This window comes from Oncorhynchus kisutch, linkage group LG14 (assembly GCF_002021735.2).
Source record: "Oncorhynchus kisutch isolate 150728-3 linkage group LG14, Okis_V2, whole genome shotgun sequence".
NCBI classification, from domain to species: domain Eukaryota; kingdom Metazoa; phylum Chordata; class Actinopteri; order Salmoniformes; family Salmonidae; genus Oncorhynchus; species Oncorhynchus kisutch.
Genome location: NC_034187.2, coordinates 81491041 through 81507725, shown reverse-complemented (window position 1 = coordinate 81507725; position 16685 = coordinate 81491041). Strand labels below are relative to the sequence as shown.

At 46.9% G+C, this 16685-nt stretch overlaps 1 protein-coding gene across 1 annotated transcript in view; it reads right to left on the bottom strand.

The window, feature by feature from the left end:
• LOC109875904 (gamma-aminobutyric acid type B receptor subunit 1-like) overlaps window positions 1-16685 on the bottom strand; it is a 328979-nt gene that overhangs the window by 21323 nt on the left and 290971 nt on the right. The window contains exons 16-18 of the mRNA XM_031789059.1: window positions 11066-11216; window positions 8889-9021; window positions 8295-8411 (exon numbers count right to left, since the gene is read on the bottom strand). Coding sequence (XP_031644919.1) covers window positions 8295-8411; window positions 8889-9021; window positions 11066-11216 — 401 coding nt within the window. The remainder of the gene's footprint in view (window positions 1-8294; window positions 8412-8888; window positions 9022-11065; window positions 11217-16685) is intronic.

The following is a 16685-nucleotide window of genomic DNA, read 5'->3' as shown; positions in this document are numbered from 1 at the left end:
CTCACTAGACCACCCCTCTAGACCACCCGTCTACCCCTCTAGACCACACCTCTAGACCACCCCTCTACCCCTCTAGACCACACCTCTAGACCACCCCTCTACCCCTCTAGACCACCCCTCTACCCCTCTAGACCACACCTCTAGACCACCCCTCTACCCCTCTACCCCTCTAGACCACCCCTCTACCCCTCTAGACACCCCCTCTAGACCACCCCTCTAACCCTCTACCCCTCTAGACCACCCCTCTAACCCTCTAACCCTCTACCCCTCTAGACCACCCCTCTACCCCTCTACCCCTCTAGACACCCCTCTAGACTATCCCATATAGTCAGTACACTACTGTTGACCAGGGGTATAGTCAGTACACTACTGTTGACCAGGGGTATAGTCAGTACACTACTGTTGACCAGGGGTATAGTCAGTACACTACTGTTGACCAGGGGTATAGTCAGTACACTACTGTTGACCAGGGGTATAGTCAGTACACTACTGTTGACCAGGGGTATAGTCAGTACACTACTGTTGACCAGGAATATAGTCAGTACACTACTGTTGACCAGGGGTATAGTCAGTACACTACTGTTGACCAGGGGTATAGTCAGTACACTACTGTTGACCAGGGGTATAGTCAGTACACTACTGTTGACCAGGGATATAGTCAGTACACTACTGTTGACCAGGGATATAGTCAGTACACTACTGTTGACCAGGGGTATAGTCAGTACACTACTGTTGACCAGGGATATATTCAGTACACTACTGTTGACCAGGGGTATAGTCAGTACACTACTGTTGACCAGGGGTATAGTCAGTACACTACTGTTGACCAGGAATATAGTCAGTACACTACTGTTGACCAGGGGTATAGTCAGTACACTACTGTTGACCAGGGGTATGGTCAGTACACTAATGATATAGTCAGTACACTACTGTTGACCAGGGATATAGTCAGAAACACTACTGTTGACCAGGGGTATAGTCAGTACACTACTGTTGACCAGGGGTATAGTCAATACACTACTGTTGACCAGGGGTATAGTCAGTACACTACTGTTGACCAGGGATATAGTCAGTACACTACTGTTGACCAGGGATATAGTCAGTACACTACTGTTGACCAGGGATATAGTCAGTACACTACTGTTGACCAGGGGTATAGTCAGTACACTACTGTTGACCAGGGATATAGTCAGTACACTACTGTTGACCAGGGGTATAGTCAGTACACTACTGTTGACCAGGGGTATAGTCAGTACACTACTGTTGACCAGGGGTATAGTCAGTACACTACTGTTGACCAGGGGTATAGTCAGTACACTACTGTTGACCAGGGATATAGTCAGTACACTACTGTTGACCAGGGATATAGTCAGTACACTACTGTTGACCAGGGATATAGTCAGTACACTACTGTTGACCAGGGGTATAGTCAGTACACTACTGTTGACCAGGGATATATTCAGTACACTACTGTTGACCAGGGGTATAGTCAGTACACTACTGTTGACCAGGGATATAGTCAGTACACTACTGTTGACCAGGGATATAGTCAGTACACTACTGTTGACCAGGGATATAGTCAGTCAGTTTGGCTGGATGAACACAGGGGATAAAGTCCCCGCACCTGCATCTGTTTGGTTTGACTGTGAGAGATTAACAACGACGTAAATAGACTGGAGCCTGACGAGAAAACAATGATCCATTACTAAGAGGCCAATTCTATCTGCCCCCAAAAGCAAACTGGTTGAACCGCACCGTTGAAATAGACAACGAGGTTGTGTCTCGAATCAACACCCACAACCAGCGCTCTATTGGCAGTACTGATGGAAAAATAAGAAATATATTTTACGAAACCGTTTGAAACAAAAAACAAAGCAAGGAGAGACAAAGGACGAATAGCGTAAATGTGATATTGATTTTGGTGCATTTATGCAAGAGGATTAAAGCTCTGTAGCGAATACTATTTATCACCCTCATAGTAAGCAGAACGATAAAGAAGAGGAGGTATATGAAGTCGACACTAGATAACAAGATTTTGGAGTCAATCTTCTATCTTTTTTTATTGTACCTTTCTTTAAATAGGCAAGTCAGTGAAGAACAAATTCTTATTTTACAATGACGGCCTAGTTAAAGTGCCTTGTTCAGGAGCAGAAAGACATGTTGTTACCTTGTCAGCTCAGGGATTTGATCCAGCAACCTTTTGGTTACTAGTCCAACGCTCTAACCACTAGGTTACCTGCCTCCCCCAGCTTGTTGTCTAGTAGATAACAGGATGTGTGAGTCAATCTTCTATATAGTAGATAACAGGATGTGTGAGTCAATCTTCTATCTAGAAGATAACAAGATGTGTGAGTCAATCTTCTATGCAGTAGATAACAGGATGTGTGAGTCAATCTTCTATGCAGTAGATAACAGGATGTGTGAGTCAATCTTCTATCTAGTAGATAACAGGATGTGTGAGTCAATCTTCTATCTAGTAGATAACAAGATGTGTGAGTCAAAATATGTGTGAGTCAATCTTCTATGTAGTAGATAACAAGATGTGTAAGTCAATCTTCTATGTAGTAGATAACAGGATGTGTGAGTCAATCTTCGATCTAGTAGGTAACAAGATGTGTGAGTCAATCTTGTATCTAGTTGTCATGACGTTGCCCTGTTGGGTGAGGTTCATGACCCTCCCATAAATACCTTTCCCACTTTTCTCTCCACTCTACAGAATGGACTCTTAGAAAGCCCTTTGGTAACATAGAGAGAGTCTGGTAACATCAAAAGGTTGGGGAAAGGTGCAATATTTCTGTAATCCAACCAGTTGAATATGATGTCAGATCAGTTGTCGTCTGAGACATTATTACTGATGACAGGACGACATAAATTGTATGTTGGAAAGTCTACACATTATAGTTATCAGACTCACATGGATTTGTTGTACAATTTAAATGTTTAAATATGAAACTATTGTTGAAAATATTAAATGTAATTTTAGCTTCTAAATGAGAGAATTGTTTTCATAAGTAAACTATGCTCACTAAGTGGCCACGCCCAATTGAACAGACATTGGTTGAGAACTATGAAACACGCCCTTCTCTCCTCCAATACAAAAGCCCATTGACTGAAGTCAACCTCAGTTCCCGAAGACGTGAGGACTGGTGTCCATACGTTTAAAAGGGCTAATGTCAACATGGAGGTGATGATCACCACGCTGGAAGGATGAATTTGGACTAGACCAGCCGGAATACAACACGAGCTGAGTATGGCAACTTGGTATGAACTTTGAACTCTTATTCACAGAAAAAAAAGTGATACATCCTAGGCGTTGAGTTTATCAGCTCCAGCTGTAAACGTACGTGGCCTAAGAAAGGACAGACAATCCTATGAGAAGACAGGATACTTCAACGTATCCACTCTACAACACTACGACCCAAAAGATTCTACAAAGGACAAGGGTGATCTCTGCTGGGCAAACCATTCTTCCATCTTCGACCCATCTATCGAAGCGCAGCTCAGTGTAAATATATATCTTGCATTTTCCTTTTCCGAATGGGCGGTTATTAGAATGCATAAGATTCTGTATTTACGGTAGCATAGCTTCTCACGGTCCGACAGAAACCCAATCCCCTTTCTCCCTCAGTCTTCCCGCTCTTTCATTCATACCCAACCACCTTTCTTTGTGTAACCAGCCATCCTATCGGTTTCGTCCGCTAGGGACTTTTTCTTTTATGACATGATTAGTAATCGATGTATGATCCATCCTGTGTATATGTAATTCTGTGTGATTATTTAGGTATTTAGTCAATAAATAAGGCATTTCTTTGTATTGCTGATTCAACTTGTTAGCCAGGGTTCGTGAAGATAGGCAAGAATTTTACGATGTTCTGAATAAGAGACTGAATAAGGTGACAATTAATAATTGACTGCTGTTGATAAAAATCCTGTTAAGGATTTCACCTTTATTTAACCAGGTAGGCCAGTTGAGAACAAGTTCTCATTTACAACTGCGACCTGGCCAAGATAAAGCAAAGCATGTATGAGTCATTATGTTATCTAGTAAATAACACTATGTACTGTATCAGTAATTGTCCTATGAAGTAGATAACAATATGAGTAATTCTTCTATCTAGTAGATAACAAGATCAGTCATTCAGCACCGTTGGAAAACACTGAAGTCGATTTGAATCTTTAAAGGTTCCTCACATCTAAGATACAGTGTAAATGTATGGAACTTAGCAAGCGCAGAGGATCACCTAACACGAGAAGAAAATTCATTTTGAACCTATTATCTACTAGAAATAAAAACATATTTATCCCACGCACTCAATTTTCCATGAATATCCCTTTACAGAAGGTTCCTTAAATCCCAAAGCCTTTCCCGAAAAAAATAAAAAGAATAACAACGCCGTTGTTGAATGGGGAGGGAACACACATCGTCAAAGGCACAAAGGAATTCAAAGTCACAACATTACAATAACAGAGAGCATCAATCGGCGTCCACAGCGCAAGGCAGAACATCTCTCTCTAGCCTTCTGCCTACGTCCCATATGGCACCCTATACTCTTAGTGCACTAGTTTGTGGGACACCCTATGGGACCTGGCCAAAAGTAGTGCACTATATTAATTTTTTTATTTTACCTTTATTTAACTAGGCAAGTCAGTTAAGAACAAATTCTTATTTTCAATGACAGCCTAGGAACAGTGGGTTAACTGCCTGTTCAGGTGCAGAACGACAGATTTGTACCTTGTTAGCTTGGAGATTTGAACTTGCAACCTTCTGGTGACTAGTCCAACGCTCTAACCACTAGGCTACCCTGCCGCCCCAGGGTAGCCTATAGGGAATAGGGTGCTATTTGGGACGCAAGCTCTGAGTAGGTGGCCTGTTTGGCTGAATGGCTGGCTGACTGGCTGGCTGACTGGCAGGCTGAATGGCTGGCTGACTGGCTGGCTGGTTGCTGGCTGACTGACTGGCTGAATGGATGGCTGAAACGCTGGCTGAATGGCTGGCTGGCTGGCTGGCTGACTGGCTGGCTGGCTGAATGGCTGGCTGGCCTGCTGAATGGCTGGCTGGCTGAATGGCTGGCTGGCTGGCTGGTTGCTGGTTGCTGGCTGACTGGAGTAAAGCAGTCTCAGGATAAGCAAGTGACTCAAAGTGAACTCAATCAATTTGAACATGGCTTTCCATAATATAATCTCCCCAGGGAGGCCTCTACTGCTACTCTACTGCTAAGGATAGCAGTCATATATATTCAGTAATGGGCTTTATCTTTCCATAATATAATCTCCCCAGGGAGGCCTCTACTGCTACTCTACTGCTAAGGATAGCAGTCATATATATTCAGTAATGGGCTTTATCTTTCCATAATATAATCTCCCCAGGGAGGCCTCTACTGCTACTCTACTGCTAAGGATAGCAGTCATATATATTCAGTAATGGGCTTTATCTTTCCATAATATAATCTCCCCAGGGAGGCCTCTACTGCTACTCTACTGCTAAGGATAGCAGTCATATATATTCAGTAATGGGCTTTATCTTTCCATAATATAATCTCCCCAGGGAGGCCTCTACTGCTACTCTACTGCTAAGGATAGCAGTCATATATATTCAGTAATGGGATGTATCTTTCCCTGAGGTGCCAGGGGAGACAGGGGAGCCTGGGGAGACAGGAGAGACAGGGGAGACAGGGGAGACAGGGGAGACAGGGGAGACAGGGGAGACAGTAAAGACAAGGGAGACAGGGGAGACAGGGGAGACAGGGGAGCCTGGGGAGACAGGGGAGACAGGGGAGCCAGGGGAGACAGGGGAGATCCACATCGATGGAACAGTAGTGGAGAGGGTAGCAAGTTTTAAGTTCCTCGGCATACACATCACAGACAAACTGAATTGGTCCACTCACACAGACAGCATCGTGAAGAAGGCGCAGCAGCGCCTCTTCAACCTCAGGAGGCTGAAGAAATTCGGCTTGTCACCAAAAGCACTCACAAACTTCTACAGATGCACAATCGAGAGCATCCTGGCGGGCTGTATCACCGCCTGGTACGGCAACTGCTCCGCCCTCAACCTTAAGGCTCTCCAGAGGGTAGTGAGGTCTGCACAACGCATCACTGCGGGCAAACTACCTGCCCTCCAGGACACCTACACCACCCGATGTTACAGGAAGGCCATAAAGATCATCAAGGACATCAACCACCCGAGCCACTGCCTGTTCACCCTGCTATCATCCAGAAGGCGAGGTCAGTACAGGTGCATCAAAGCTGGGACCGAGAGACTGAAAAACAGCTTCTATCTCAAGGCCATCAGACTGTTAAACAGCCACCACTAACATTGAGTGGCTGCTGCCAACACACTGACACTGACAATGACTCAACTCCAGCCACTTTAATAATGGGAATTGATGGGAAATGATGTAAATATATCACTAGCCACTTTAAACAATGCTACCTTATATAATGTTACTTCCCCTACATTATTCATCTCATATGCATACGTATATACTGTGTCTCTCTGTCTGCCTCTCTCTCTTTCTCTCTCTGTCTCTCTGTCTGTCTTTCTCTGTCTCTCTCTAACTTTCTCCCTTGGCCTCTCGGTCTGTCTCTCTCTCTCTCTTTCTCTCTCTGTCTCTCTGTCTGTCTTTCTCTCTTTCTCTGTCTCTCTCTAACTTTCTCCCTCGGCCTCGTCTGTCTCTCTCTCTCTCTCTCTTTCTCCCTCGGACTCTCTGTCACTCTCTCTCTCTTTCTCCCTCTGTCTCTCTGTCTCCCTCTGTCTCTCACTCTTTCTGTATGTCTCCCTCTCTCTCTTTCTCTCTCTGCCTCTCTCTCTTTCTCCCTCTGTCAGTCCATCGGTCTCCCTCTGTCTCTCCATCTGTCTCACTCTCTTTCTCCCTCTGTCTCTCTGTCTCTCTCGCTTTCTCCCTGTGTCTCTCCGTCTGTCTGTCTCACTCTCTGTCTCTCTGGTCTGTCTGTCTGAGAGAGAGAGAGGTAGGAGAGAGAGGTAAAAGAGAGAGAGAGAGAGAGAGAGAGAGAGGTAGTAGAGAGAGAGAGAGAGAGAGAGCGAGAGAGAGCGAGAGAGAGAGAGAGAGAGAGAGAGAGAGAGCGGTAGTAGAGTGAGAGAGAGAGAGCGGTAGTAGAGTTAGAGAGAGAGAGAGAGAGAGAGAGAGAGAGAGAGAGAGAGAGAGAGAGAGAGCGGTAGTAGAGAGAGAGAGAGAGAGAGAGAGAGAGAGAGAGAGCGGTAGTAGAGAGAGAGAGAGAGGTAGTAGAGAGAGAGAGAGAGCGGTAGTAGAGAGAAGAGAGAGCGGAGAGAGCGAGAGAGAGAGGAAGAGAGAGCGGTTAGTAGAGTGAGAGAGAGAGAGAGAGCAGTAGTAGAGAGAGAGAGAGAGAGGGAGAAGGAGAGAGAGAGAGAGAGAGAGAGAGAGAGAGAGCGGTAGTAGAGAGAGAGAGACGAGAGAGAGAGAGAGAGAGAGAGAGAAGAGAGAGAGAGCGGTAGTAGAGAGAGAGTGAATGTGAAATGATAATGCCACATTGGGAAATACATTATTTCCAGTGCATATAGGGCACCCTTGACTGAGAGGATGATGAAGTAAAAGGCCCTTTAGAGAGCAGCCAGGACACTACATGGGGACGCAACCCAGGAGTAGAGTTAGTAGTAGTTCAGAGTTTGGACCGTATCCCAGCCTCCACAGCCTCCCAGCCTCCACAGGCTCCTCAGCCTCCCAGCCAGGCAGGTACTCTTGTTTCTCTTTTTCATTCACTTTCCTTCCTTCCTTACAGCCTCCCAGCCAGGCAGACTCACAGCCTCTCAGCCTCCACAGCCTCCCAGCCAGGCAGCCTCACAGCCTCTCAGCCTCTCAGCCTCCACAGGCTCCACAGCCTCCCAGCCAGGCAGCCTCACAGCCTCTCAGCCTCCACAGCCAGGCAGCCTCACAGCCTCTCAGCCTCCACAGGCTCCACAGCCTCTCAGCCTCCACAGGCTCCACAGCCTCTCAGCCTCCACAGGCTCCACAGCCTCTCAGCCTCCACAGGCTCCACAGCCTCTCAGCCTCCCAGCCTCTCAGCCTCCACAGCCTCCCAGCCAGGCAGCCTCACAGCCTCTCAGCCTCTCAGCCTCCACAGCCTCACAGCCTCCACAGGCTCCACAGCCTCCCAGCCTCCACAATCTCCCAGCCAGGCAGGTACTCTTGTTTCTCTTTTTCATTCACTTCCCTTCCTTCCTTCCTTCCTCCTTCCTTCCTTCCTTCCTTCCTTCCTTCCTTCCTTCCTTCCTTACCTTTTTTATTTTTCTTTAGCCAGTCATTCTCCTCTTTATTTACCTTCCTCTTCTCCTTCTTGTCGTCCTTCTTGGTGAAGACGGTGTGGACCCACCAGATCTTCGTGAACATAGAACCGTACGCCAGGCTGAAGCCCAGGCCAAGCAGCCACAGACGGAACTGGCCAGGGGGGAATAGGGGAAAGAAATATCAATAATGAATTGTGTCTGTGCATTTATTAAACAATTACAAAGCCCGTACGTAACTGGTGGGGCATAACAAATACAAATACATTGTCAAATGTATTAATGTGTTAAATACAATAGTTATTAAAGAATTATTCATTTTCAAAAGTCTAAGTCAATACTTTCATTTGGCATTTATTGATAATGACCTAAACTACCCTCCTACAAGAATTCTACCATAAAACTCAATCCCCTATAATGCCTCAGTGGTAGGGCCCACTTCCTGTTAGCTGTAGGTGTAGTGTGAAGTTGCCCCCGGATGCTGATCTTGGGTCAGTCCTTACTATTGATTACGGTTAGGATCTGTACCTAGGGGAACACATCACCCCAGAGCTTTCCTGTATCCTTAAAACTCAAATCCCCCACAATGCTTTAGTGGTATGGCTCCACTTCCTGTGTACTTCCTGTGTACCTGGCAGACCACGGGGAACTGCTTCCTGTGTACGTGGTGTCCGTCGAGGCCCAGAGGGAAGACAGCAGCCAGAGCCATCATACACCCCACTGCCGTCATGTTGTTCAGGTAGGGCTGGGAGTTCTGGATGTACCTGTCATAGACACACGCACAGACACACGCACAGACACACACACACACACACACACACAGACACAGACACAGACACAGACACAGACACGCACACACACGCACAGACACACGCACACACACACACACGCACACACACACACACACGCACACAGACACAGACACACACACACACACACACACACACACATACACACTGATATTTCTGTCTGTCAGGCTCTATATCTCCGTTTACACGCATGCATGGTGACACACACACACACAATCTTCCACTACACAATACCTCTGTCAGTCAGCCTCTTTATCTCTGAGACATTCACAGCATGCAGAAAGCCCAGACTGCCACACAGTGCGGGAAGATATTAGTTGTCTGTCACAAATGCAAACAAAGTTTGGGATTTAACTGTCAAAGCTCGCACACCGAGATGTGAATATCCTTGTTAAGAGTCACGCTGAAGAACATATACGCAGGATGTGTCAAGAAGAAATGTGAATATTGGATAGCTCTGCCCTGCTGATCATAAAAACAGCATAGACCAGTATAAATGTCCTGTTGGTCCATGCTGGTCTAGGCAGGTCAGTGCTGGTCGGTTAATGGTCACGCAGGTCTGACCAACATGGTCTAACTGGTTCTGCTGGCAGACCAACATGGTCTAGCTGGTCTAGCTGGACTGACCAGCATAGTCTAGCTGGTTATGCTGGTTTTTTCACTGGTGACCAGCCTTCGCTGTGTTTTGGACACTGGTGACCAGCCTTCGCTGTGTTTTGGACACTGGTGATCAACCCTTCGCTGTGTTTTGGACACTGGTGACCAGCCTTCGCTGTGTTTTGGACACTGGTGACCAGCCTTCGCTGTGGTTTGGACACTGGTGACCAGCCTTCGCTGTGTTTTGGACACTGGTGACCAGCCTTCGCTGTGTTTTGGACACTGGTGACCAGCCTTCGCTGTGTTTTGGACACTGGTGACCAGCCTTCGCTGTGTTTTGGACACTGGTGACCAGCCTTCGCTGTGTTTTGGACACTGGTGACCAGCCTTCGCTGTGTTTTGGACACTGGTGACCAGCCTTCGCTGTGTTTTGGACACTGGTGACCAGCCTTCGCTGTGTTTTGGACACTGGTGACCAGCCTTCGCTGTGTTTTGGACACTGGTGACCAGCCTTCGCTGTGTTTTGGACACTGGTGACCAGCCTTCGCTGTGTTTTGGACACTGGTGACCAACCCTTCGCTGTGTTTTGGACACTGGTGAACAGCCTTCGCTGTGTTTTGGACACTGGTGAACAGCCTTCGCTGTGTTTTGGACACTGGTGACCAGCCTTCGCTGTGTTTTGGACACTGGTGACCAACCCTTCGCTGTGTTTTGGACACTGGTGAACAGCCTTCGCTGTGTTTTGGACACTGGTGAACAGCCTTCGCTGTGTTTTGGACACTGGTGACCAGCCTTCGCTGTGTTTTGGACACTGGTGAGCATCATAAGCTAAAGAAAAACCAGCATCACACCACATTATGCTGGCTTGCAAAGTGATGTTAATTCCTAGTGATGTGCAGGTCGCAAATGATTCGAGAGTCAGAGTGACTCGTTCATTTTAGTCGTTTGTTTGACCTGCTGGCCGCAATGAATTCTACAGCAGGGTTAATACTCGCTCCTCGGGTTCATGGCTTCAGAGACGTTCTCCGGCCAGCAACTGTCTATCATGTGGGAAAATATATTGATCATGCTGCAAGTAGCACAGAGAAGAAAAATACATGAATTGATAACCGATCGCGTGGTGCAAGAATGAAAACAATTAATTGATTATTGAATGTTATGATGGACGAACTCTCACGGAAGTCAAGCAATGGACTCCGCCTAGAGTTGTTCACAATCTAGTCTGGTTGTGGCTTTAACTAGACCTTGTTTCCCCACACACACACACACACACCCACACCCACACCCACACACACACACACACACACACACACACACACACACACACAAACAAACAAATGCTTTACACTCACACACACACAGTCACCACCACCCTCCCATACACACACAGGTTTTTGAGTACCTGACATTGCTGTTGTAGATGTTGAATGTGAGACACACTATTCCCAGTAGAATCCCCAGTCCAGCAAACACAGACACAGAGACAAAGAGCTTCTGAGAGAGGAACCTAAACTCCTCGATAACCACCGTCTGATCTGCTGGGGGGCCTGGACCTGCGGGGGAGAGGAGAGAGATCATTATTATAATGAACCCTTCTTTTTTTCCCCAAGTAAATTGAATGAGAATACAATCTCATTATAGCTTTGACCAGAGAAAGACTTGCTGAGGTAGAATGAGCCAGTTGGAAGTTAGGGATGATTAGGTGTCCAAGGAAGTATGTTTGGTCAGGATGAGACTAAAGCCAGGACTCCAGGGTTCACAACCCTTACTCTTATGAGTGCCATGGGTTCTTTAGTGACCACAGAAAGTCAGGATCTCGATTTAACATCACAACTGACGGACAGAAACCCCTGCAGGCCAGGGGGAGGGAGGGACAGGGAGAGAGGGAGGGATGGAAAGAGGGAGGGAGAGAGAAGGAGAGAGAAAGAGAGAGATGGAGGGACAGGGATAGCGAAGGAGAGAGATGGAGGGACAGGGAGAGAGAGGGAGACATGGAGGGACAGGGAGAGAGAAAGAGAGAGATGGAGGGACAGGGAGAGAGAGGGAGACATGGAGGGACAGGGAGAGAGAGGGATAGAGATGGAGGGACAGGGAGAGAGAGGGAGACATGGAGGGACAGGGAGAGAGAGGGATAGAGATGGAGGGACAGGGAGAGAGAGGGAGACAGGGAGAGAGAGGGAGACATGGATGGACAGGGAGAGAGAGGGATAGAGATGAAGGGACAGGGAGAGAGAAAGAGAGAGATGGAGGGACAGGGAGAGAGAGGGAGACATGGAGGGACAGGGAGAGAGAGGGATAGAGATGGAGGGACAGGGAGAGAGAGGGAGACATGGAGGGACAGGGAGAGAGAGGGAGACATGGATGGACAGGGAGAGAGAGGGATAGAGATGAAGGGACAGGGAGAGAGAAAGAGAGATGGAGGGACAGGGAGAGAGAGGGAGACATGGAGGGACAATGAGAGAGAAAGAGAAAGATGAGGGACAGGGAGAGAGAGGTAGACATGGAGGGACAGGGAGAGAGAGGGAGACATGGAGGGACAGGGAGAGAGAGGGATAGAGATGGAGGGACAGGGAGAGAGAGGGATAGAGATGGAGGGACAGGGAGAGAGAGGGAGACATGGAGGGACAGGGAGAGAGAGGGATAGAGATGGAGGGAGAGAGAGGGATAGAGATGGAGGGACAGGGAGAGAGAAAGAGAGAGATGGAGGGACAGGGAGAGAGAGGGAGACATGGAGGGACAATGAGAGAGAAAGAGAAAGATGAGGGACAGGGAGAGAGAGGTAGACATGGAGGGACAGGGAGAGAGAGGGAGACATGGAGGGACAGGGAGAGAGAAGGAGACATGGAGGGTCAGGGAATAGGGGATGGGAGAGATTAGAGATGACTGTATAGATGAAGGGAGATGGTGAAAGAAAGAGAGAGAGCAAGAGAGAGAGAGAGAGAGAGAGAGAGAGAGAAAGAAATTAACATGTACATAGCATCCCAGGCACTAAGTGGATGGTTCTATCTGTCACTGTGTTCATATCAAAGACCTTTCCCCATGCAGGATTGGGTTCACCCAGCGTTCATAGCAAAGACAAGGGTGGCAGGCACACACAGACAGCACACAAACCCAGCACCAGGATTAAAAGCAATATGGGACCACAGCCAATGGAAAGTGGGCTGATTGTTCATGGAGATTAAACACAAAGAGAGACAGGGGAAGGGAGAGAAAGAGTGATAGGATAAAATAACAGGGATGAGAGGAGGGAGGAAAGAGGAGGGAGGAAAGAGGAGGGCTAGAAATAACAAGACAAATTAGATGCTTTGGGAGAGAAAGAGAGAAACCGAGTTAAGACGGGGAATGAAAGAGAGAGAAAGAGAGCAATAGCAGGGACCCAGTTCTAGGTAGCTACATGACTTAAGTGAAATGTGTTGTCCAGCCTAGTCCTTTTTCTCTGACTGTATCGGAGTCTGCATCAGACACAGCAGGAGGGAGAGGGGGAGAGATGAAGGGAGAGAGCGAAAATTGAGAGAGATAGAGAGAGACAGAAAGAGAAAGAGAGAGAAATATGTATATAAAGAGAGAGAGGGGGTGAGGGAGAGAGAAGATATCACAGAGAGATAAAGAGAGAGTCAGAGAGCGGGAGCTAGAGCGAGAGAGAGAGTCAGAGAGCGGGAGTTAGAGAGAGAGAGAGAGAGAGAGAGAGAGAGTCAGAGAGCGGGAGCTAGAGCGAGAAGGAGAGAGAGACAGATGTCTATCAGGCTTCTTTCTCTCCTTCAGTGATCTGATAGCATTACAGAGCAGCAGTGGTAGCTAACCACAAACACACAGCTCCCATTTCCAGCCATGGATATGTAGGAAATACACTGGGGCTGGAAATACACTAGGGCTCTGGTCTAAAGTAGTGCACTATATAGAGGGAATAGGGCTCTGGTCTAAAGTAGTGCACTATATAGGGAATAGGGCTCTGGTCTAAAGTAGTACACTATATAGGGAATAGGGCTCTGGTCTAAAGTAGTGCACTATATAGAGGGAATAGGGCTCTGGTCTATAGTAGTACCACTATATAGGGAATAGGGCTCTGGTCTAAAGTAGTACACTATATAGGGAATAGGGCTCTGGTCTAAAGTAGTACACTATATAGGGAATAGGGCTCTGGTCTAAAGTAGTGCACTATATAGAGGGAATAGGGCTCTGGTCTATAGTAGTACCACTATATAGGGAATAGGGTTCTGGTCTAAAGTAGTGTATTATATAGGGAATAGGGCTCTGGTCTGTAGTAGTACCACTATATAGGGAATAGGGCTCTGGACTAAAGTAGTGTACTATATAGGGAATAGTGCTCTGGTCTAAAGTAGTACACTATATAGGGAATAGGGCTCTATAGTAGTGTACTATATAGGGAATAGGGCTCTATAGTAGTGTACTATATACGGAATAGAGTGGCATTTGGGACACCCTTAGTTCAGTGCTTGTGTTGGTATCACATGTTATTCAGTAGATCAGGGCATTGGAACAATAACCATAGGATCTCATGTTATGCTATATGGAATCAGATCATCTGTAGTCCTTCCTGTGGAATCAGATCATCTGTAGTCCTTCCTATGGAATCAGATCATCTGTAGTCCTTCCTGTGGAATCAGATCATCTGTAGTCCTTCCTGTGGGGTTGATCATCTGTAGTCCTTCCTATGGGGTTGATCATCTGTAGTCCTTCCTATGGGGTTGATCATCTGTCGTCCTTCCTATGGAATCAGATCAACTGTAGTCCTTCCTATGGGGTTGATCAACTGTAGTCCTTCCTATGGGATCAGATCATCTGTAGTCCTTCCTATGGGGTTGATCAACTGTAGTCCTTCCTATGGGATCAGATCATCTGTAGTCCTTCCTATGGGATCAGATCATCTGTAGTCCTTCCTATGGAATCAGATCATCTGTAGTCCTTCCTATGGAATCAGATCAACTGTAGTCCTTCCTATGGAATCAGATCATCTGTAGTCCTTCCTATGGGGTTGATCATCTGTAGTCCTTCCTATGGAATCAGATCATCTGTAGTCCTTCCTATGGAATCAGATCAACTGTAGTCCTTCCTATGGGGTTGATCATCTGTAGTCCTTCCTATGGAATCAGATCAGCTGTAGTCCTTCCTATGGAATCAGATCAACTGTAGTCCTTCCTATGGGGTTGATCAACTGTAGTCCTTATTATGGAATCAGATCAACTGTAGTCCTTCCTATGGGGTTGATCAACTGTAGTCCTTCCTATGGAATCAGATCAACTGTAGTCCTTCCTATGGAATCAGATCAACTGTAGTCCTTCCTATGGGGTTGATCATCTGTAGTCCTTCCTATGGGATCAGATCATCTGTAGTCCTTCCTATGGAATCAGCTCAACTGTAGTCCTTCCTATGGAATCAGATCATCTGTAGTCCTTCCTATGGAATCAGATCAACTGTAGTCCTTCCTATGGGATCAGATCATCTGTAGTCCTTCCTATGGTGTTGATCAACCTTTTTGCTTCTAAAAGTAGTTGATGTGTTTGAGTTTAAACAATGCTTGGCCATTCAACCCACTCTACATGACTGTACAGTAGACATGTGGATCAAAGGGAAACCGAGCTTGCACTACATGGATTTGTAGCGTGTGTGTGTGTGTGTGTGTTTAGTAGTGTCCTTTGGGCCTGTGTGTTCTCTTTAATACCTCTCCCTGCCCTTGATGGTGGAATCGGGACAGTGTGTTACCATGGCGACGGGGCTCCATAATGGTTGCCACGGCGATATGAGAGGGAGGCAGCGATGCAGTGGTTGTCAGGGGGACCGATGGAATGAGAAGAGAAGAGTGTGAACAAACAACGACAATTTTTTTTTTAAACTCAGTGAGAGGATGAGAGAAACCGAGAGAAAGATGGAATGAAATCAGAGAGAGAAGAGAGGAAAGGAGGATGAGACCAAATGGGTAGACAGGTGTCTGTCGTTACGCTTGAAGAGAGCGAGACCGAGGCAACTGTTATGATACAAACACTGACTCTGATGCCCTCTTTCTCTGCGCCTCTGGCCTGATTTGAAGACAGTCGGAGGGCGTTGGAGAGAGAGAGAGACGGTGAGAGAGAGAGAGGGAGAGAGAAAGAGAGAGAGAGAAAGAGAGAGAGAGGGAGAGAGAGAGGGAGAGAGAAAGAGAGAGAGAGAGAGAGAGAGAGGGAGAGAGAGAGAGCTGAGTCGCTGCAGAGTGAAAATGAATCGCTGGCTACAGACGCCAGCCGTCCAATCTGGAACAAAGTCCCGCTCTCCTTCAAGAGGATCCTATTCTGTCACGTCCCACCCCGGCTATTTTTATCCCCTTTCCCCAAGAAGACCAAGGGAAACGGGACAGGTGTGATGCGGTGGCGTGAAGGGACGTCGCCGGGCTCTGGTGACCGTGACAGGAGAGGGGATAAGGATAAAGACATATGGCATGCTGTCCGTAAGATATCAGGTCAAGGTTCCTTCCTTAAGAGGGGAATAGGGGATCCTTCTGGGACACCCATGCGTTGTCTGATGATGACAGGTCTGTCTGTACAAGCAGATGGTACGACCTTATTCCCTATGGGCCCTGGTCAAAAGCAGCGCACTATATAGGGAATAGGGTGCTAAAGTAGTGCACTATATAGGGAATAGGGTGCTAAAGTAGTGCACTATATAGGGAATAGGGTGCTAAAGTAGTGCACTATATAGGGAATAGGGTGCTAAAGTAGTGCAATATATAGGGAATAGGATGCTAAAGTAGTGCACTATATAGGGAATAGGATGCCAAAGTAGTGCACTATATAGGGAATAGGATGCTAACGTAGTGCACTATATAGGGAATAGGATGCTAAAGTAGTGCACTATATAGGGAATAGGTTGCCATTTATGGACATAACTGTAGACGTCAGTGATATCCAGTCTACGTCTCTAATGGAACCCTATTCCCTATATAGTGCACTACTTTAGCACCCTATTCCCTATATAGTGCACTACTTTAGCACCCTATTCCCTATATAGTGCACTACTTTAGACCAGAGACT